This window comes from Solanum pennellii, chromosome 4 (assembly GCF_001406875.1).
Source record: "Solanum pennellii chromosome 4, SPENNV200".
In the NCBI taxonomy this organism is placed as follows: Eukaryota; Viridiplantae; Streptophyta; class Magnoliopsida; order Solanales; family Solanaceae; genus Solanum; species Solanum pennellii.
Window position 1 is genome coordinate 18,420,849 of NC_028640.1, and position 23,240 is coordinate 18,444,088.

General features: G+C 33.6%; 1 protein-coding gene across 1 annotated transcript in view; it reads left to right on the forward strand.

Moving 5' to 3' along the window:
* The window catches only part of LOC107018295, a 33,262-nt gene extending 17,329 nt beyond the window's left edge, over positions 1-15,933 (forward strand). Inside the window, exons 5-17 of the mRNA XM_015218746.2 lie at positions 2,937-2,978; positions 3,208-3,306; positions 4,120-4,445; positions 4,565-4,657; positions 4,752-4,842; positions 6,693-6,786; positions 8,828-8,925; positions 9,152-9,221; positions 14,148-14,251; positions 14,359-14,475; positions 14,736-14,812; positions 14,898-14,942; positions 15,052-15,933. Of these exons, the coding sequence (XP_015074232.2) occupies positions 2,937-2,978; positions 3,208-3,306; positions 4,120-4,445; positions 4,565-4,657; positions 4,752-4,842; positions 6,693-6,786; positions 8,828-8,925; positions 9,152-9,221; positions 14,148-14,251; positions 14,359-14,475; positions 14,736-14,812; positions 14,898-14,942; positions 15,052-15,352 (1,557 nt within the window). The 3' untranslated portion in view covers positions 15,353-15,933. The remainder of the gene's footprint in view (positions 1-2,936; positions 2,979-3,207; positions 3,307-4,119; positions 4,446-4,564; positions 4,658-4,751; positions 4,843-6,692; positions 6,787-8,827; positions 8,926-9,151; positions 9,222-14,147; positions 14,252-14,358; positions 14,476-14,735; positions 14,813-14,897; positions 14,943-15,051) is intronic.
* Positions 15,934-23,240: the final 7,307 nt, after the last annotated feature.

Below are 23,240 nucleotides of genomic sequence, written 5' to 3' on the forward strand. Positions count from 1 at the left end.
TGATTTTCCACAAGAATCGCCTAAGAGTTAGCACTCAAATACTCACAATCGAAAATAAAATAAAGAGGAACACAATTATGCTTTAATTATTGTTATCGCCGCTTCGACAAATCTAACGTCGCAAGAGCAATGTCACCAAAATGGTAAATGGGTGACTTGTGCAAAGGTCAGTGGTTGATCAGCTCTGTAAGAGCGGACCCAACCTTACATTAGCAAGGTTTGTTGAAGTGGTCAGCTCCGCACGAGTGCCGACTCTCCACCAGATCAAGCCCTTTCTCCACCGGGGCAACTGCACCAACAACTGATACATCATCTTTTGTGATTGAATTGTCAAGTCTTGAATTGACTCTCGAGATTTATTCAGCATCCAAACCATGCAAATAAAAATACTACCCAATAAAGAATAATATTTTAGACTCAATGGAGTTGTCAAAACATTGAATAGTGGTTGTCTCAATAAAAAGTGTGTCCCATACTTAAGCTTCATTTTTGCCAAAACTAACTAAGGTTTCTCAAAATGAGTATGGAAGTCTCAGCACCTAAATGAAAGGTCCTTCTAGATCAAATTCGATGTTCCGAAGCTAACATAACCATAAGAACTGCATACTGAGATCATTTTCGTGAAGTTTTGACCAAAGTCAACCATTCAAACTTCCAAAGTTTCATAGAAAAACATGCATAAAAACCAGATGAACGACCTAGTGACCAAACTATTAGTCCGATAATCATAAATGAGTTGGGGCCGCTATAGGAAATCTCTAAACATAAGTAATACCAAAAATAGAGAAAATAACCAAAATGGTCATTACAAAGACTTTGCTCAAGGACTTCCAAAGAGTAAGTTTGACTCATGAACAAGCGTTTTGATATATGAGATTCCCTATAAGTTCTGCCTCTAATAACTATTGCCTTAGAGGCAAAACTTATTTGCTCAAGGATTTTCAAACAACAAGTCAAGCCCCATGGCTAAGACTGGCACTATCACATTGTGTCTTGATTTATGATATGCTCTATAACTCTTGTCTTAGAGGCAAACCTTAGTCCAAGAACTTGCTACAAACAAGTTATGCCTCATGGACAGCAATTTACATCATTTTTACTTGGTTTAACTAATCGGGAACACAATAATTGGTTCCTTAGAGGTAAAACACAACTGAAGAGTTTAAAAAAATAACACATGTTTTATGTGCAACAATTTATAGTATTTCACTATGTCTAACTTATGAGATACTCTCTAACACTGATCCTAACGACAAACATAACTCAAGTTTTAAAATAATAACTTATGCCTGATGATAAACACTACTTTAAACTACAACGTTCTTCTCCATAGATTACTCTATCAATTGAATGTTAACATACATCAAATTTTCTATATTAGATATATGTTTGGTTCCTATTAAAGATGTCGTTAACTAACTTGAAATAAAATTCTTAAGTTCACTTACATGTCAAAGAAAAAGATTATCTTTGCGGATTAGTCTTTACTTAACTTTTGATTCATAAAAAAAACCAATAAGAGTCAAAGAAAAAAAGGAGGGAAAATAAAGAATTATGAGAAAAAAGAAAATGAATTAAAGAAATAAGGAAGATTTTTTTAAAAAAAAAAATATAAGAAGAAAAAACAACAAATAAAAGAAAAATAAAGAAAGTAAAAAATAATAATAAAAAAAAGATTTGCAAAACAATCAATTGAGCATGGAAATTTGTTCTAAGAATATTTGAGGTATTGGTTGTTGAGAGACACAAATAGAGGGAATGTTTGATATTAAGTTTGAAATTTTTAAATTTTGAATTCAACAAGTAAGAAGAGAGCAAGAAATGTTGAATTGTTTATGTTTAGTTGTTACCTTTCTCTTTGGACTTGTACTAATGTGTAATGGACATATTGATATATGACATTCATTTAATAAATAATTTAATATTTGAAAAATATCGAATAACAAATAATACTAATATCTCGTACGAAATTCAAACTCAAATACCACAATTATAAAATTTTACTCTCAAATCCCATATCAAATGGCAAATTATCAAAAAGTTCATTTCAAATTTACAGTTCAAGTTTTCCATTTTTTATGCCAGTCCTAGACAACCGTATATTTGTTCTATACATAAGTAGGATAAAATATTAGTCTAAAAAGATTTTTCTCATGGAAGACAAAAATCAATACACTCTTTGGGGACGTTCACTTTGTGTAATTTCCTCTCTTTATATTTTATATAATATAATTATGGCCTTCGACCATTTTTGTTACTTAAAAAAAATATTTAAAAAATCACTCATTATATTTTGTTTTCTCAATAAAAGAAACATTCCTTTAATTTTAAAAAAAATGAATTGACATATAATTTTAAAAAAAAAATAAATAAAATTCGATTTTATTATTTTAAATTAAAAATATGTCAAATATATATCTAAACAAATAGATTTTTATTTTAGAGGTCGTTTGGTTAGGAACCTAGTAATCCATGACTTGGGATAGTTATCATGACTCATGAAAAATGTATCCCACTATATAAATGCGATAACTTATCCTATCACTATGATATAAATGCGGAGATAAGATATCTAAACATGACAATTAAACAATACACTAATTTTTTATTTCATAACTATTTTTCATCTCAAAACAAAGAAGATAATTTTTTTTATTTTGAAATAATAAAGATACTCATTATTTTTGAAACAGTTGGATGAGTAATCTCTCTGTGTTGTACTTACTTTTTATTGTTACTTTTATTTCTATTTTATATTTATACCTAATAGGAATAAGATAAAATAAAAGTGATGTGATGAACTGAGATAGGATATAAATACATTATTTTTCAACAATTGGACGAATTCAGAGTGAAAGCGTGTATGGTAATATGACATAATTGACGACTTCTCTGTCAATTTTTTATTTAGTTGTTGAAATAGTAGTCATACATAGTTGGTATTCTCAGCATCTCGATTTTGTCAAACCCCAAAATCTGTGAGTTTGTAGTTTCCCTTTTTCCTCTAATATCAAGTTTTGATTTTTGTTCTGTATTTGAATTTGAATTACTATTCAGCTTCTCTAATTCTTCATATTGCAATAAAGTACCTCAAACCCAAAACTTTTTGGCTATTTTTGTTTGTAATTTTGCATTATGGGAGGAAGTTCATCTAAGAATGATAGCAAGTCAGTGAATCCTTACTCCAAGAGTCCACAACCATTGCAGGATAACAAGAATACACAGCAGATCATCAATGAGGATGAGTTTTATGATGGTATCCCTAGGTTCTCGTCACAAAAATCTAAATCAACCAGGGTTCCTAAGGTTCTAAACATCTATATACACCTTCACTACACTTCTTTTTATTTTTTTGGTTTCACATCTAATGTCTAATACCCGATTAAATTTGGATTTGCACCGGGAAGTTTCACTTTGAGATAAAGTGCTTCCCAACGAAGGCAACTCTGTACCCATGGGAACTCGAACCCAAGACTTCTTAATAAGGATGAAGCAGTACTTTACCGCTCCAGCATAATTGGTTCACTACACTATTATTAGTGTGTTATAAGCTTATAAAGAACAACTTTTTTTTTGGTTTACCTTCTAATGTCCGGTATACACATTGGAATTCGACTAAATTTGGATTCACGGCGGAAAGTTCCACCTTGGGTCAAGCGCTCCCTAACGAAGGCGAGGACTCGAATTCGAGACTTCTTAGTAAAGAATGAAGTAGTACTTACCATTTCAACACAATCTCGCTGGTTCAATACATTATTATTAGTGTGTTGTATAAGCTTATAAAGTGCAACCTCATTTTTCTTAAATTAGGGGTAGGGGAAGGGGAAGGGGAAATGAGGAGGGGATTATAATGTGGGTAATGGAACCCTCACCGACAAGGTGGATATTCAGGTTGGCCACCAGCTGAGCTATTAAGATTCCCCTATAAAGTACAACTTCATTTATGTTTCTAACTGTTTTGTAATGCTCAGTATAACAGTTTGGTAGGTCTTTACATCTTTAATGATTGTTGTATTGTGCATATTTTGCAGCCTCTTGCTATTATTTGATTCATACTAATTATGGTAATAACTAGTAATAGCAAAAATAAGATAACTTTGCCACTAAACATGGTTGCAGGTTGCAGAAGTAAGTTCTCGTCTAGGTAGAGCGGGAAGTGCTGGATTTATAAGGACCGTGCAAGCATTGGACACCATTGGGAGCAGCTTGACTAATTTGAATTTAAGCAATGGATTTGTTTCTGGTGCAACAATTAAAGGAAATGAGCTATCTATTTTGTCATTTGAGGTTGCAAACACCATTGTTAAAGGCTCTAGTCTTATGCATTCACTTTCGAGAACAAGCATCCGACAGTTGAAAGACGTGGTGCTACCTTCAGAAAGTGTGCAGCTGTTAGTATCAAATGATATGGATGAACTTCTAAGTATAGTTGCTGATGATAAGAGGTTAGCAATGGGGATAGTAACTTTGACCTACTTTATTAATTAGTAAGCCTTCTCTGAGGGGGGCTTATCATGCTCCCATTTTTCAAGTAATTCTACTACTGATATGACATGCATTGCAGGAAAGAACTGCAGGTTTTTGCTGGAGAAGTAGTTCGATTTGGAAGTCAATGTAAAGATCCACAATGGCACAACTTGGACCGCTTCTTTGAGAAGTAATATGCACGATTCTTACCTTTCCTCATAAATTACTATATATTGAAATTTTAACTGACTCTGTTGATGACTGTTACACGTTAATATTTCCAGATATAGGAGGGAGCCTACCCCTCAGAGACAATTGAAGGAAGAAGCTGAGTTGATGATGGAGCAACTGATGACCCTGGTTCAGTATACAGCTGTTAGTATTATCACGCTTCTGTAAAATTAAAATTGTCAAGTTCTAGCTTCATTAGAGATTTATAATTGTAAAGATATTTTACTAGGCTTTCTTTTAATAAAAATTAACATCAGTTAAAATCAATCGGCAAGAAACAAGTTAAAACTTAATATTCCTTTTTTGTTTACCAAGCACCAAATATATATTACACAGTGGTTGATTTTAGATCAGTATGACTAATTTGTGGTTAATAATCTCAGCCTTGGTCATCAGCAACATGGAATATTAGGTCCAAGAAGCAACGCTCACTTCAGTTTGCATTTGAGAATATATCAGACATCAGGCAGTAATCAACAAATTTAGTTGCCTAATCAAACATGGTTTACCGTACAAAACATAACAACAACAACAATATACCTAGTGTAATCCTACAAGTTGGGTCTAGGAAGGATATGGCGTACACAGACCTTACTTCTATCCTGTAGTGATAGAGAGGGGGTTTTCAATAGACCCTCAACTTAAATAAAGCCTGTCAAACAGTTTGAAAAGTTGATACAGATATAGGAGCAAAAACATGAACTTGCTTAAAGATCATAAAAGAAAGGGAAAATGGACAAATATACCCTCGAACTATTATAAATGGTATGCGGATACCCTTCGTTATACTTTTGGGACATTGATGCCCCTGCCGTAAAAAAACTAGAGCATATACACCCTTTAAACTAACGGACATACACTTGTCATAATCTTATCCACCGATCCGGCATTTATTAATATCGGATCGATGGATAAGATTTTGCCACGTGTCCCTGTTTAGTCTTTCGTTAGAGGGAAGGGCATATATACTCTAGTTTTTGGACGGCAAGGGCACCAATGTCCCAAAAGTATGACGAAGGGTATCTACGTACCATTTACGATAGTTCGGGGGGTATATTTGTCCTTTATCCCTAAAAGAAACGGTAGTAACTCATGCCATGCTAGGCATGTAACTAAACTAAAATTCTCTGTTATATATTCTAGATGTTTTAGTTCACTTAGTTTTATGGTTTAAAATGCATGCTAAGATTTCTAGATAAGCTTCTTTTGATTCTAGGTGAATGAGGCTTGAAAATACTTTGAAAATGTGACTGAGAATGACAATTCTTTTGTTAACTTCAAGTTGTGTACTTTTTTTGTTCCAACTTCTGTTACTAATTTTGCACATGGAAAGTAATCTCTATGAGTTGGTACCTGCTGGTTGCCCTGGGAACAGAATCGCTTTTGGTAGGGAGTACTTTACCCCAAAATGCGGTACTTCCTGGAGCAAATCCGCATCAGTCGAGCCCCAAAGTGAGTACCGGTCACCGGGAAACAAAAGAAAACATATTTCTATCTGGTTTGGGCCCAGGTCATGTTTATGTGCACATTTACATTATTTACCATTTATATCTGAGCATTGCCCATCCTTAATAAAAATAAAATAAAAAATTTCACAAATATAATTCTGAGGTTTGCTTTTAAACTTTATTTTTTGACAAGTAGGTTTGTTTGTAAACTGTTTGACTGTCTATGTAAGTGGAAAACCAGCTAGTCACTGACCTAATTTGGTAGTAAAAAGGGGGAAGCGCTGTGGAAGTAGTTGCTACGCCAAATCTGTGTTTCTTCAACTTAACATTATGCGTAATGCTTTTACAAATGTGGGTTTCAATCATGTATAAATGTGAAATTTCTATATCCTTGCTTTGACATCATTAGATATTTTACCTTACGATTATCAAAAGAGAAAAAAGCATCACGAGATTTTCACCCAGCTAGAAAAGAAGTCTTGGAATTGCTAAACATATTTTGTATTCTAAAAGGCTGTTGTAGTAACTTACTATCTCTAATGATAGGAGTTATACCATGAGTTGCATACTCTGGATAAAATTGAGCAAGATTATCAGCACAAGCATCTAGAAAATGGAAAATCAAATGCCAGCCAAAAAGGTGCCAAGCCAATCCTGCTTATCTCACCCGTTCAGCATTCAATTATTTTCTTATCAAGCTCTCAGCATTACTTTTGTTAATATTTATCTGTTCCTTGGCATATAAGGTGCTTTTCTTGGATTTCATAAAATCACAGTGTTTTTGTTTCTAAAGTGATGAATCGCCAGAAATAGCATCTATTCCATTTTATTAAACTGCTTCACCCATAGGATGGCAAATTTTCCTCACTCTTATTAGATGTCCTAGTAAGGACGTGGGCGTTGCCCGAGTCCAACATGAACAAAGTCCTATTTTTATTATTATGCATGGTAGATAAAGGTTGTTACAGTATGTTGTGTTCATAAGCAAAGCGAAGAAACTTGTTTGTCCTTTTATTTTAATTTTTTTTAGTTTCCAACAGCAATTTAAGTGCGACAGAAAATATTGATTGGGCTGAGTGTCTCGATCAATTTGCACAAGGTAGAAGACAGAGGTATAATAAAGGAGCATAGATGGAAACATTCATAATATTAATTAAAATAGTGAGTTAATAAAGTTCTGCACCCATCCAAAGCAAACCAAGAAAGATGAATCGTTTGATAAGATATATGTTGAAGCTAAGAACATATGGTTTATCCAATTTGTTAGCAAATTAATTTTTGTTAATGAGAAGCAGAAAAGGTGAAGTAAAATGATGAATGGAACTGCAAAAAGTAGTTTTAAGTGTTTATGGACTTATTCTGTAATACTGTTGATTCAGCACCCAAAAAGAAGGGGGGAATTGCGAGCCATTACAACAGTCATGTCAACAAAAACTTAAACCTATTAGATGCACACTTAAGCATCCAAACAATAAAATACACTAGAATTGCGAAAACTATTAATACCTGCTCACTATCCTCTGTATTTTCGTCATGTACCTCAAATTTTGACTTTTCAAATTCTACTTATTTACCCTCATTGTTTAAGCTTTCGTCTAATTTTATTGATGAAGTGAGATAGTAGGCCTCCTTTCTAGCTTTATAGTGATAACTAGTATTGTGCAAAGATTATATGAATTTTGAAAAAGAGGAAGTTATAAGAAGCTTACATGTTTGTTGTTGTAAGCATTCATGAGCTTTCCATACTCCGGTCTTCCTTTTTGCAGCTTTGGCTTCATATGGTTTTAATGTCCATTTCCTTAAGTGTAACACAAGATAACATGACAATGGATGTAGCAAAGTTGCTACAAAATGACAGAAGTAACTCAACCAAATTCTTGAAAGGATTAAAGTAGCAGAACAAGATTTAAAAGTTTTCAACAAAACTTGGCTTTAATCAGTAATGCTGTTTGTGAAAATTAAGCTAATAACAAAGATCGTGTCCCATACTATCTTTAATTGAATTATCATATCATGTGTTATAGCCATATCGTCAAAAAAAATTGTGATTGGTTTAAACCTTAGAAAGATCAAGTTAACATTTTTTTTCAAATTTTAAACTGAATCCACCATAATTTAGAGATCATGAATATGTTAAATCAAGATCATAATCAATTTATAATTCTGGAAAAGAAAGATCTGTTTTAATTTATAAGAAATAAGCTTGTTTTGTTCACACAAAAACACATTTTTTATAAGATTTACAATGTATAAACTAAGATCAATTTAATTTGCAATGCGAAAGAGAAAGATCATTTTTATCTGCAAAGATGAGCAAAGAAATGCTTAATGAGTACTGTAACACTATAGGGAAAATGCCTGGGAGTGCCCATGCAAAAGTTCCCAGGCACACATTCCCATGAACCAAGTAGAGGTGTCTGTCTGGTCATAGTGACAGTTAAGGTGTTTATTTGACAGTTCATGCCTACTTTAAGTGTCAATTTATGTAATTGACTTCATCAAAAATAGGAGTTACTTTCCTCTCCTTTTTACGATTACTTGTAAACACTAACCAAGTTGCAACATGCTTGGGGGTATAATCAAGCAGTTCATTTTCCAAAATTTTGTTTCCTCTTTCCTTAACAGTAATAAAGATATCTTGGATCTTTTTCTTTCTTTTGCTCTTTTTCATTTTCTCGCAGGTAATGGTCTTATAATTTTAGCGGCTGAGTTGAAAAGCCAGAAGAGAATAGTAAGGAACTTGAAGAAAAAGTCACTGTGGTCCAGAAGTCTGGAAGAGGTACTGTTTTGACTCCTTCCTTTTCAGCTTAAACATTTGACACCATCCAAAGAACCTTACTTTTTTCCTTTAATTTATATGTGAATAGAAAATTAATAACGTAGTATCACTTGTTTGATTTTGCTGGCTAACTGTTGGAATCAAGTATTAATGTTTTTTATCTCTTCAACCTTGCACAAATCCTACTTTGAGAATGTATAAGGGTCTTTTGAATATAAAAAAACAGGTCATGGATAAGCTGGTGGATATTGCCCTCTTTCTCAACAGGGAGATAGATAATATGTCTGGCAGTGCAGGTATGTCCTGGGTCATACTCAAGAGCTGTTACGTTTGGAAAATTTTACATAATCACATCTTAATTTGCAAAAGCCAAAAGGGAATAGTTATTGTTTAGCTTGAACTTCAATTTTAGGGGTTGTCTGGTAAAGTGTATTAAAAAAAATAATGCATGCATTAACCTTGTGTATAACTAGTACCTTGTTTGGTACTATTTTCCAACCTATGTATATTGTGCATTAAGGTGTGTTTGCTAATACCATGGATTTCTAGGTATTAGCAATGCAATGTTTTTAATGCATGCATTAACTCAACTAAAGACTCAATTGCCCCTCAATACCTTTTTTATATCTTCTCCACCATAATAGTGAAAGGCATCTTTGTAAATGATTTTTTTAATGCAATGCATTCTATTTTTATTGTATCAAACCAAACGATGAATAAATCTTTTTTTTTTATGTAAAATTAATGCAAGCATAACTAATATATGCATTGCTAATGCAAGCATTACTAATAGACTCTATTTTGCATTATATAATACACTCTACCAAACGGCATTTATTGTAGGATTTGATAAAGAAGCAAAGACTTCTTTTATTTCGGTGTATATTTACTAATTTGTGAAGGGAAATCAATAATAATAATAATAACGGAAAAGGGCCTAAATACCCTCAAAGTATTGAAAATGGTACAAAATTACCCTCCATCCACCTATTGGCTCCAAGATACCCTCCCCACCCACCTATTGGGTCCAAAATACCCTTGTCATCCACCTTTTGGTTCAAAATTGACCACTTATTAACGGTTTATATTTAAATATTTTTTTACATACGTGGCGCTCAACTATTTGTTATAATTTAACTTATTAGTATAATTTATAAATCAATTCACTACCCACCCATTACTAATTAAACCGCTCTAAATTAATAAACCCGTCACATTATTAATGCAACAACAGAAAAGCTACTGCCAATTGAGTGTTTTTAAAAATTTGAGGCAAAAATATCTATAGAAGTAAATTATCATACATTCAACTGTCTAAATAAAAAATACCGATAAACTTAAAAGTCTGACTATGTTCATCTTAATTATTTTTACGTCTCAATTATGTGATGTTACTTCACAGGTAACTTTTTTTCAAAAAAATATATTAAAGGTTTTAAAACAAATCATAAATATTTATAAAATTATACTTAAAAAAAGTGCATGAAATTAATTCGGGATGTATTGCTGTTTTACCTTTAATCATAAATTTCTAATTCAATCTTGAAAGAGTTGAAAGTGTTCTCCTAAATAAGCGGCTCAATCTAAATTTAATTGGGGCTTCGATTCGGACTCTAATAATTTTGGATGTCATTTTAAGGAATCTATAATTTCATCGTGTTTTAGTAGTGTTTATGACGATTTTGATATTATAATTGGATTAATAATTGGGTGGGGTTTAGTTAGTAATGAGTGGATAGTGGGTTGATTTGTAAATTATATTAATAAATTAAATTATAACCAATAGTTGAACGTCAAGTATTTTAAAAAATATTTTAAGAGTTTAATTTTCAAACAATTAAAAAATTGGTCAATTTTGAACCAAATGTGGATGACAAGGGTATTTTGGAACCAATAGGTGGATGAAAAGGGCATTTTGGAGCCAATAGGTGGATGGAGGGTAATTTCGTACCATTTTCAATACTTTAAGGGTATTTTAGGCCCTTTTCTGTAATAATAATTATATAATAAATTTAGATAAGCTCTCCTACAATCAAGCTAGTCAACAAGCCCCTAAGTTGGTGTAAAGATGTGGTGTATGCCCAACTTACGAACGGAAGTATGAAAAGTTCTTTTCCTGAGACCTTCTATAAGTACATCTGCTAGTCTCGACCCTAGACCCCAACCCCGACATCTGACCTAAACCCGACCCTAGATTAAACCCCTGCGTCGACCTCTTACCCGTCCATGACCCCGACTTGAGATACCCACTTAAGACCCCACTCCGACCTGACCTCTACCAAAGACTCAGGACTCAATGTGACCCAAACCCAAGTCCTCGATTCGAGACCTGACCCTGACCTCGACCTTAGACCGACCCAGACCCTGACTCTGACTATGACCTGAACCTCGACCTGAGATCCGATAATGACTCTAACATGAGTCCCAACCCGACTCTGAACCCCAACATCTCACTCACCCTAACTTTGAACCAGGATTCAACCTTGACTTGAGACCTAACCTCGACTCTCGAGTCAGGTATCGACTTTCTAATTGGGACCCGACCCCGACCTGACACGGACTCCCGCGCAGTTCTCCACCAAACTCGACACTCGATTAAAGACAAACCTTGATCCAACCTTGACATCAACTTGATTTTCGACTTCCAAACCCTCATACGCCACTAACACCAGAATTGAGACCCAACACCAAAATTAAGACTCAATTTTAATCGGGATCTTTCCCTAACACACGACCAGAGACCCAACTTTTGAAATGGGATCTGGCTTCGACATCCGACCCCGATGTTCAACCTCAATGATCGATTCGACACTTGACATGAAACCCGACCTCAACTCTCAACCCAAAACCCAACTTAGACACTTGACTCATAAACCTCATCCCTAAACTTGATTCAGGACCCCACCCCGACACTCAAAAGTCAAACCGGTGTTCGACCTCTAATCCTAACTTGAGATCTGACCCCGACTCAATGGGGAACTCGAATGTTGGGTCTTGAATCGAGGTCGAGAGTTGGATCTCGAATTGAGAATCAGGAGTTAGATCTAGGATTAGTATTGGGAATCGATACCGGAGACTTACTTAGGATGGAAAGGTGTGAGCTTCAAAATGATTTTGAAAAATGTTTTCCTTACATTTTACAAGGGAAATCATTTTTCTTAAATTTGAGGAAAATAAGCCGATTTGATAAACATTTTTCAAAACATTTGAGCCAACCAAACATGAGAAAATTGGGAAAACATTTTCCTTCATACCAAACAAACCCTACATTACAATCTTTTTCAACTTGGAAGACAAATCTTATTCCTTTTCTAACAAGATCCAATAGGGTAAGGGGTTAAAGGCACACACAAATTGAAAAAGGAATCAAACCAATAGAAGAATGATAAGAGCCATTACAAGCCAACTCAAAATGGTATATGACCCTTTCAAGAAGTAAGCTGATCCTAATCCATGGCCTTTAGCATGTTACGTGTTGATCTATTGACCACTTTGGTTTGGCCATTGGAATAGGGTAGCAAGAAGTAGAAAATTTTAAGATTGACCACATGGAATCTCAATCTTCACAATGGATGTAATTTAAGCACATTATTCACAAACAAATCCAGCATATGAGTAGCATCAGCACTCTTACGGCAAGGAATAAAGAGTGCCATTGTAGAAAATCTATCAGCGATAATAAATATGCTATCTCTACCCTTGTACTACGAACTCAATAAGAAAATCCAAGGAGATTCCAAGCCATGGTCCCTCAGTTGTAGGAAAAATTTGTACAAACCTTGCTCGCAAATTGAAGATTCTAAGAAGAATTAAAGGATTCTTTGTATTTCTTGATGAATTTGCAATAAGAATGGGTGTATACTGAGTCCTATGACTAAATAAGTAAGGCCAATATTACACAATCGATTACAATATCAATCAACTTCTTTAATCAAGCTAATCAATCAATCAACACTCCCTTTCAAATTAGTGCAAAGATGTCACACATGTGCAACCTGTAAACTACTGTATGGAAAGTCCGTTTATTGAGGCCTTCGGTAAACACATCAGCTAGCTACTTTTCTGATGACATATGGAACAAACTCAAGGCACCACCTGTAAATTTTTCTTTGATGAAGCGTCGGTCAATTTCAACATGCTTTGTTGATTTGTTCAGTCGTGCTGGACTGGATTATGAGCAATACTGATTGCAGCTTTGTTATCATATTACAAAGGAAGTGTCCCTTTCTCGGACAATCTCAATTCCTCTAGTAGCTTTTGTAACCACGAAAAGTTCACAAACACCTTGAGCAATAGCTCAATATTCTATCTATGCACTTGATCTAGCAACTATACATTGATTCTTACTTCTCCAAGTGACCATCTTTCATCATACAAGTGTACAGTAACCAAATGTAGATCTTCTGTCATTTTAGAGATCCAACCTCATCTGCATTTGTTAGCGCTTATATTTGGCGGTGACCCTGTCTCGAAAAAAATAGACCTTTCTCTGAAGCATACTTTAGAAACCGCTAAGTGTGAGAGACATCTTTCTTGCATATGAGGATCTTGGGGATCATGCATGAACTGACTCAACAAGCTGACTGAATAAACTTTGTCTGGTCTATATGAGAGAGATAAATGAGTCTTCTGACCAGCCTCAGATATCTCTCCTTGTCAATGACTCTTCAACTCCGCTTTGTAGTTTGTGATTGCTTTCAATGGGAGATTCTGGTGGTTTGCAACCTTCCATACCAGTATCTTTCAAGAAACCCGAAACATACTTTCTTTGAGAAATAAAGATACCTCTTTTTGATCTAGCAACTTCAATTCCAAGAAGTACTTTTTTGTACTTTGTAGAATATACTATACATAAATAAGGATTTGTTGTACTTTGTAAAATATAATTATAAATAGGGATTAGTGCAATACTACAGGATAAAATCTTAATAGTATTTTCCTGAGCCTTTTTTTCCTCCCAACCTCCTATGCTCCCAATGATTTTTACTAGAGTCAAGAAGATCTTCTAGAATCTGGATCCTCTCAGCCACATAAACTACTTATAATATTGCCTCATTGTAGATTAGTAAACCCCTTCTAATTCATGACTGGTTTTGTAAGGAAATGAAAAGGTACAAGAAAACTAAAAAGAAAATGGGTAAATGTAAGTAGACAAAATAATTACACTCCACTCCATTTTTATTATTTCTATTGAGATAACTGTGCTTACTGATGACCTGCAGATCCAAATAGCGAGAAAAAACATTCTCTGGGTAGTAAGCAAAGATTGGGGCCTGCTGGTCTTGATCTACATTATGCTAATATAATTCTCCAAATTGATTCAATTGTAAGTCATTCTAGTTGGCTACTTCTGTTTTCTTGTCAACGATATGCAAGAAAAGTGTTTCAAGTTCATCTCTGCATCTTGTTGACTCTTTAGTTTATTTTGATCAGGTAGCTCGGTCAAGCTCTATGCCTCCAAATGCACGAGATACACTATATCAGAATCTTCCACCTAATATAAAGTTTTCTTTGCGATCCAAAATTCTATCTTTCCATGTCAAAGAGCAGGTGCCCTCTCATTTCAGCAATGCACTTATTACGAAGCATCAGTTTTGTACTAGTAACGGTCAAGATAAATTTAAACTTGAACTAAAGGAACTAGCAGATTTTATGCTTGGTTCCTTTAAACTGAATTTTGTTTCAATTTTGTGTCCCCTTCTCTTTGTATTGGCTACATGCTATGTTTTCAGCATCTATTGAAGTTCTGCACGATGTTATATTTCCTACTTTAGATCATCATCATATTCCTTTTTCTCTTCTATATGCAGCTCAGTGTTACTGAAATTAAAGCTGAAATGGAGAAGACACTACAATGGCTAGTTCCTGTTGCAATAATTACTGCCAAGTATGAACCCTAAACAGCTCAACTGATTACTGATTTCTTACTTCTGATAGTCTCCTAATATTGTGTTTTTAATCATCTGAAATAGAGCGCACCATGGTTTTGGTTGGGTTGGAGAATGGGCTAATCCTGGGTATGTTTATCCAGATTCTCCTAATGTCTATTCCATTGTTTTGTTGGTCTTAAACAAATTTGAGCACTACCATATGTTATAATCAGAGAAAACCATTTCATGTGTACAGGTCTGAGTCAAATCGCAGATCAGTTGCATCAGTGGATGTCATTAAAATTGAGACATTATACCATGCTGACAAACAGAAATCAGAGGCTTATATCCTTGACCTCATCCTATGGCTCAGTTACCTAGTGGCTCAGTCCAACGCCACTTTAAATGGTGGGCGCATGAGGTCACTTGTGAAGCCTCCAGAATGTTCATCTCCTGCCATAGCTAACCAGCAGCCAACACAAATATCTGCTGCTGATCAGGGGATGTTGCAGGAAAATAACCAGTCAACAAAAGCTGAATTGGTTCAGCAAAAGTAACAACTATTCTACTACTACAGGAAGCAAGGAGCTCTTATCTGAGAAATTCTGTTCCTCTAGCATTCCTGTGATCCCTTTTGGTCCCTACAAACAGAAAAAACTGCATGCCATAGACCGGAAAGTTCAATATGCGTTGCTTGTTGTGGGATCAGCAGATGATAATGTGTTATTTAAAGGGTCATTGTCTGCAATCATGCATTTGAGGAGTTTGAATTTGATGCCCTTTGTAGGAGAATTCGTGTCAGGACGAAGATAACCACAGCTGCATGCATCTATATGGTGATTTGATGTAATTTAATGGATTCCAGAAATATAGAATTAGATGGAGATGGACAATTGCAGGAACGTAAATATGTAATACAATACTGTCTGACATACTCAGCATGGATGTGTCCCTTTTACATTTCAAAGTATTAACATGAGAAAGGACATTACTTGTATGTATTCAATCTCCTTTCTTTTTTGTTAATTGTATGTATTCAATGGTGGAATACGACCAAATAGACAATCCAAAACCTAAACCAAAACATGTGGGAACTATTTTACACATTTTTAATGGTAAATTGTGGTGCTAAATGCAAGTCTTCCTTTTCACTAGGAAATATACTCGTTAAATACTCCCTCCATCCCAGTTTATACGTCATCCATTTCTATAAATAGTTGGACAACAATACTTGTCATCTTATAAATTTATGCATAAATTATCATATTTTACATATTATACCCTTGATAGAGTAGTTATTTAATCTTGAAAATAATTCTTCATTTATTACAAAGTTGATTTGAGAAAACATTAAATAAGGATAGAAGGGTAAAGTTCTACATAATATTTTTAATGCAAGTGCAAAGTAAAAAAGTGACATATAGAATGAGATGGAGAGAGTACTAACTAATCTGGAACAAACCATAGAATTTTAATAATTTATTAAGGCTTTATATTATGGAATTAATTCATTTTTTTAATTAATCCAATCATAATAAATTACGAATATACCATTGAAAATTCATGATTGCACTCCTCAGTTTGATTATTTTTTTTTATAAAAGATAAAAATAAAACCCTATTTAATCTCTATATGAAGGTTCAGATACCAATCAATTAAATCAAATTATTGATAACTTACTTTATTGATTACTTCCTTTAGACTTTCACTTAACTTATTTCATGACATAAAGTTCACCTACCAAAATTACACATGAAAACTTATAAGCTTTTATAAAAGTGTCTCATCAATCTCTAAATTGAGACCAGATTTCATCAACTAATTATTACTTTGCCAATGTAAATTATCACCTGTCACGATTTGAAACCTCGAGTTATGATGACACCTACCACAACCCACCAATAGGTAAGCCAATTCATGTTTCGGAATGATAAGAAACTCACATGGGAAAAATCAATAACCAACGAGAAATTTAGAGTAATATAAAGGAAATAATACAAAATTAGAAACAACATCAATATATACAAAAGTAGAGCCGTCAATATGGGCTAGGCTCGTTGAGCTGGCCTGGCCTAACCCGGTATTTAATAGGGATAGGCTAAGATTTTTGGAGTCCATTTAAGAAAAGGGCTTTTTAGCCCGGCCTGGCTAAGCCTGTTGATTTGAGGAGTTTGAGAAATATAGATAGGGCCGGCCCGTAAGCCAATAAGAATTAATTAAAAAAATATAATATAATATTAAAATTTAAAATTAAAGAGAGTCTAAACTCAAAATAATTAGGTTAATATTTCTGTGGGAAAATTGTATATAATAGAAACCTATTAACTCAAATTAAATGCTATAAATATACTTTGATTTAATCGTACCCTATATAGCAAACTATAGCTATTTTCGCCACTCTCCTTGGTGGAATCTCGCTCGCCACTCTCGTTTGGTGGCAGACTCGTTCGCCTCTCTTGCTTTTTATACAAACACAAATGTATAAAATGTGTGTGTTTGTATAAAGCAAGAGAAAATTGTATAAATACATATATTTTTGTTCTCCTCTCTCCCCTCTCCCATATCTCGCCCGCCACTCTCCCTAATCTCGCTCGCCACCATCGCCTCTGACGCTTATACAAACAGAAAGAATGTGTATAAATTGTGTTTCTGTTTGTATAAAGCGAGAGAAAATTTATATATACATGCAAATATATATATTTTCATCCTATACACTTATAATTATACAATAAAAATACTCTGATGCCCAGCTTCTTCTGCCTTTCTCTCTTTCTCGTTTTATACAAATTTAAATTGTATATAATTTCTCTCTTTCTCGTTATATACAATTCGATTCAATTGTATATTCCCTGCCCAGGTCTCTTTTGCCTTTCTCTCTTTCTCATTTTATACAAATTCAAATTGTATATAATCGTCTTATACACTTATAATTATACAATACAAATATTTCCTTGCCCAAGTCTCTTTTGCCTTTCTCTCTTTCTCGTTTTATATAAATTCAAATTGTATATAATTTCTCTCTTTCTCATTTTATACAATTCGTTTTATACAATTTGCTTCAATTTTATGTGTATAACAAATTATACGTATATATGTTTGCTATGGAGCGCAATTATGCAAATTTTGCTATAACATAAAAATATGAATTTTGTGTTTGCTATATGTGAAAGTTGTCTTATTTCTATTTATATATTTATTCTTTTACTTGAAAAAAACTTAATAAATATTATAAAGATAATTTTATTTGTGAATTTGATTAACAAGTAGTAACATTAACATGATGTAATATTGTTTTGTCGAAATTTATGATAATATTTTTAATTATAATTTATAATTTAATTTAATAATTATAAAAATGTATACTTTTTTTTAAAAGTGGGATGACCCGGCAAGCCCACGTACACGTGGGTTGGGCGACCATTTTCTGGTCCACATTAAAAATGGGCTAGCCCGGCCTGGCCTGTAAAATGTCAAAGCCTGTATGGGTTAGCCCGGATGGGGTGGGCTAGTCCATATTGACTACTCTATACAAAAGCAAGAATACATGGTCCATTCCCATGATCTAGTGGACGAAGGTTTAAAGCTACTACAAGAATACAAGTCCCAAAAGTGGACCAAAAAGTACAGACTTGTCTCGAATACAAAAGTATATTTAAAATTTATACATAGACCGAGATAAGTCAAACTAGGACGCCATCAACTTACCCTCAATCTTTGAAGATCTCTGTAATTATGCTAGAATCACCATTGTCGGCTGGTGCTCAGATTTGCATCAAGAAAGTAGATACATATTGTAGCATGAGTACCAAAATAATAGGTATCCAATAAGCATCAAGAACCAACTAAGCTTGGAAAGTAAAAACAATATGAAAAAAGCGAGCAAGTAACATTAACTAAAGGTCGAATGAATGAAGCAATAACGAAAAGTAAAAAACAACCTATACCCTAACTAAACCCCATAAGCCAAAAGTACACTCGTGCACAGTTGAAAAGTAAATAACCTAAACAGACCATCATAAGCCCAATGAAAACACATTAGTGCTAAGAATAACACTAGCTAATACTAAAAGTATTTAAGAACTGGAACGGCTGACACCGAACTTGAATGATGGTGAAGGCACCCCGAAGAACCAAAATGAACCACATTACAGGTGTAGCACCCCAGAAGTCTTAAGTCCAAATTAGGCCTTAAAAGTTCAAAGAAGATCTGAAGTCTATATAATTTTTTATATTTACGAGCAACATATATGGAGTGCAGATGAAACCATGGGCCATATATGAGGCTCGTAGATCAACTTCATAAATAGGAAAAAATAGTCTGACATTTACTAGTTAGGATTGCGACTCGTAAACCCTTTTATGGATTGTAAACTGGAGTTGTAGATCATCTTTAGAGACATGCATTTTCACTTGAATAGGACAAGCGGAATCTATGAATAGTAAACAAGTTTACGGGTCATAAATCGCTCAACGGACCAAAGTCATGTGTTGCTTCCAATTGCACACACAAGTGTATGTAATTGCGCAAGTAATATAGTGACTCTGAAAGAGTTGGATCGTCAAATCCAAAGAACTTCTCGGTTAACTTTTTACTAAATTATACTAGTCTAATTATTTATTCATGCGTCTAAAAGAGCTTAATATATATTTGAAAACAAAGAATGCAAGAATAAAATAATAAAATTACTTAAAATAAGTGAAAAAACTCCAGGAATGTAGTGTGCTTTAGGTTCATGTATAACATCTCATGGATGAATTAACTACGGTTTTCAAGTTACTGATTTACATAGTTAATTTTATGATCATGATCTCTCGACCTCTCATCGCCTACTCCAATTGACTGTCTAACTACATGGTTGAGCAAGGATAGATAGAACTCAATTTATGAATATTTATATTTCATCATATTTCGTAACCAAGCTCGGCATTCGTTCGGGTGGCAATCTTGAACACGAATCTTAACAAGTGATATTCATGAGAGATCGAGCTCTTTGTATTCTTTGACATATCTACCTCTTCGTCTCTCGAGTTCAAGTATAGACAATCTATTTATATCTATGGTGATCAAGCATGAAACAAGAATACAAAAGTAATTTAAGTGATAACCAACATTAATTCAAAACAATCAATGTTCAATAATTACCTACATTTACAGCTCCATAAAGAGTCTTTTGCAACTAATATCTAACAAAAGAAGAAAAAGATTTCTAAAAAGTATGATACCTTTGTATTTGATTGATATCATTCTGTAATTATTATTATTGTTATATGAATTATTTATAGATCTATAAAATTTTAAATAAAATAATTAAGTCCAAAACAAATTGAGAAGCCAATTTCAAAATAAATTAGGTTATGTGTTAAATTACAGTAGCCTCAACAATTAACAATTTGCGCCTCTTCCTTCACTTGCTGCCACGTGGACAATGTGCTACTTCAAATTAAATTCTTTTCTTAACTGCAATTTTTATATATTATAATATTATTATATTCAATTTAATCCATGAAGTTGTCTGCTTGGTTCCTTCTTTAATTTTTCATCTTTAATATATTTTAGCCGCAAATCTCTTCATTTTCACACCAATTTAATTCTACAAATAAAATATTCTATTTAGTAAAATTCATGCTCAAAAAAGATAAATACAAATATTAATTGTGAGACAAATTATTATTAAAATTATATATTTTTGACCTCACATCATTCTAAAACATAAATTACTCTACAATCTACATATTACATTTACGACTCGTACATGGATCTATATTTCGTAAAAGGGTCTCGTAGAATCAATTTTCAAAACTTAGAAATTAACTTTGATTTCTATGGCAGGGATATACGATTCAGAGAAAGAACCACGAACATAGATGCCCTCGTAGAAGATCCCGATATCAGTTTCTAGGCTAGCATATTTTAATATTTTTCTGACTCTTTTAATTCCTATACTATGTTGTTTAAACCTATTCTTAGTGGATTTAAGGGAAAATTATTGACCTAAACCCTCCCCTCTCATGCATAACTTTCAACATCAAATTCCTCTTTGTTCAAGGCTCATCTCAAGAAAAAATTAGGGTTCCTCTCTTCAAGTTCAACTCAAGGTTTTAAGCTAGGCTTCCATTTCAGGTATGTGGAATTTCATAAATAGGTATCTTATCACCAATTGAGTCCCAAAGAAATGTCAATACTTTTAGTTTGTGATCTCTACAAAAACCTAGAATTTTATGATTAGCGTGTATTTTCAATGTAATTTGGTTATGTATGAATAACCTTCACTTGCATAATTTTACTTATAATTTCATATTATTTAATGTATTTCATGAACCCTCAGAGTTGAAATATTTTCATGTCTCATATTTATGATCTTTTATATTTCATGTCTCATATTTATGATCTTTTATATGCATGTTTCAGATCATCAAATTTCATAAATTTAAGATGCTTTCAGATAAAGTATCTTCCAACATGATTATTAATTTATCAACATTCATGACCTACTTAATTGATTATCATTATAATAAACTATTATCACATTATTGTTGTTTTATATTATTTGCATGTTTTCGTTGGGTGTTAAATGCATCAAACGAACCTAGGGATGAAGGTTCACCTGTTAGTTCAAGAATGAGACCTTTAGTAGCAATTTTTATGTTTCAGAACTACGTGTCACCGTAGGATTTTGAGGGTCACCCATCCCAATAGTTGAGGTCTCACTCCTTATTCTTTTACTTAAGTTACCTTAATGGATCCACATTAGCTCAGATCGGCCTTGATATCTTGGGGAAAAGAATATTAGACCTTTTTGATGAAGGATATACATCAAACTCCACGTAGTATCTCATATGGCTATATGTTAGTTTTAGTGTCTTCCACACTTCAATCTTTTAGTTATTGCATGACTAGGCATTCAATTATTTTAGTGCATCATTTTTACTTACTTGGTTAATGCATCAACTTATGTCATTTCAGTTTAACATTATTCAACTGTTATTTTATCATTCATGTCTCACATACTCAGTACATTAGAAGTACTAACTACATACTTTCTGTCAATACTATTTAATAATATTAGTTCAGATGTTCCGCTTCCAGGTTCGCGATTAGTACAATTTCTGATCAACTCAGTAGTACTTGTTGGTGAGTCCTCATCTTTCGAGGGTGATCTTATTAATTCATTTGGTATTGCTATGTTTGTTTCAGACATATAGAATTGATAAGTGCTTATGCTCCTAGATGTTTTGATGATCTCCTCACAAGTGCAGGGACATGGTCTTCTGCAGAGTATGAAACTCTTCCAGTTGTCAAAAGTACTAGACAACTGTAAAAGTTGTTTGCTTCAAGAAGTTGGTAAAGCAGCAGAGTACTTCACCAATCAAAAGTGACGAGATTGTTTGTTTGATGGGTAATAACTCATCATGCTATAAATCAAACGAATAACAAATCATTTTATTCATTCATTCAAATAATGGTATTTTCAAGCTTCAAAAACAGCAAGGGAACTGGTAGAAGTGCATTTATTCTTTTTGTACTTGTTGCATTTCTTTGCTTGAAATTGTTCTTATATTGTGTGATTCGTCTCAACTATGAAAGAAACGTTTCAAACACGGGTGAATCATTGGAAGGGATGAGTTAAGGGTAACTTGGCCTTTATTTCAAGTCTATATTGGTATAGAGAGCAATATTGTATCTGCTCAGGTTCAACTAAGTGATAGGAAATATTACTTAATATGGAGATTAGCAGGCTAATCGCTTGTTGTAACGACTTTTAATCTTTCTTGTTGAAGATTAGTACAAGTGATTTTAAAGAGTCTTGTTGAGAATAAGTCGTAGTTTTTCTCCCTCGAGTAAGGAGGTTTCCATGTAAAGTTGCTTGTCAATCTTTACTTTTTGTATTTGTTCTTTATTTGTTGTTATTAATGTACTGAGAACCTTGTCCCATCAACGTAAGTAGATGCATACATTCCAACAAGTGGTATCATAACTTCACTTCTTAGATTGGTTAACACCAGGAAAACTCTTGGGAGAGTGGGTTCTTGGAAGAAGATTGGAAATTTGTCATTTTTGCAAGAAGAATTGAAGAACAGAATTTTTTAGTTAGTTAATTAATCTAAAAGACAGACTGAAACTATTTGAGTTTTGCACATTAGGTTAGGCATTTTATAGAGGGAAATTACATGGGTATCGGGTCCCCAAAAGAAATGACTGTTGGATTTTGAAAGTGAAAAGACGCTTGCAACTAACACGAGGAATGCAGAATAGATACGTGGGCATGATGTTGACAATTTAGACAATGTAGTACAAGTAATACTAACTTTACGAGGACCAGTCCTCTTTTCTATTCACAATCCTGCTCAGGGTGCTTTAACCATCTCCTCAGATTGACACAGCAGGAATGTATACCTGCAATAAGGTACTAAGAGTGAATTCCCTTTTTGGCCAGCATAAAAAC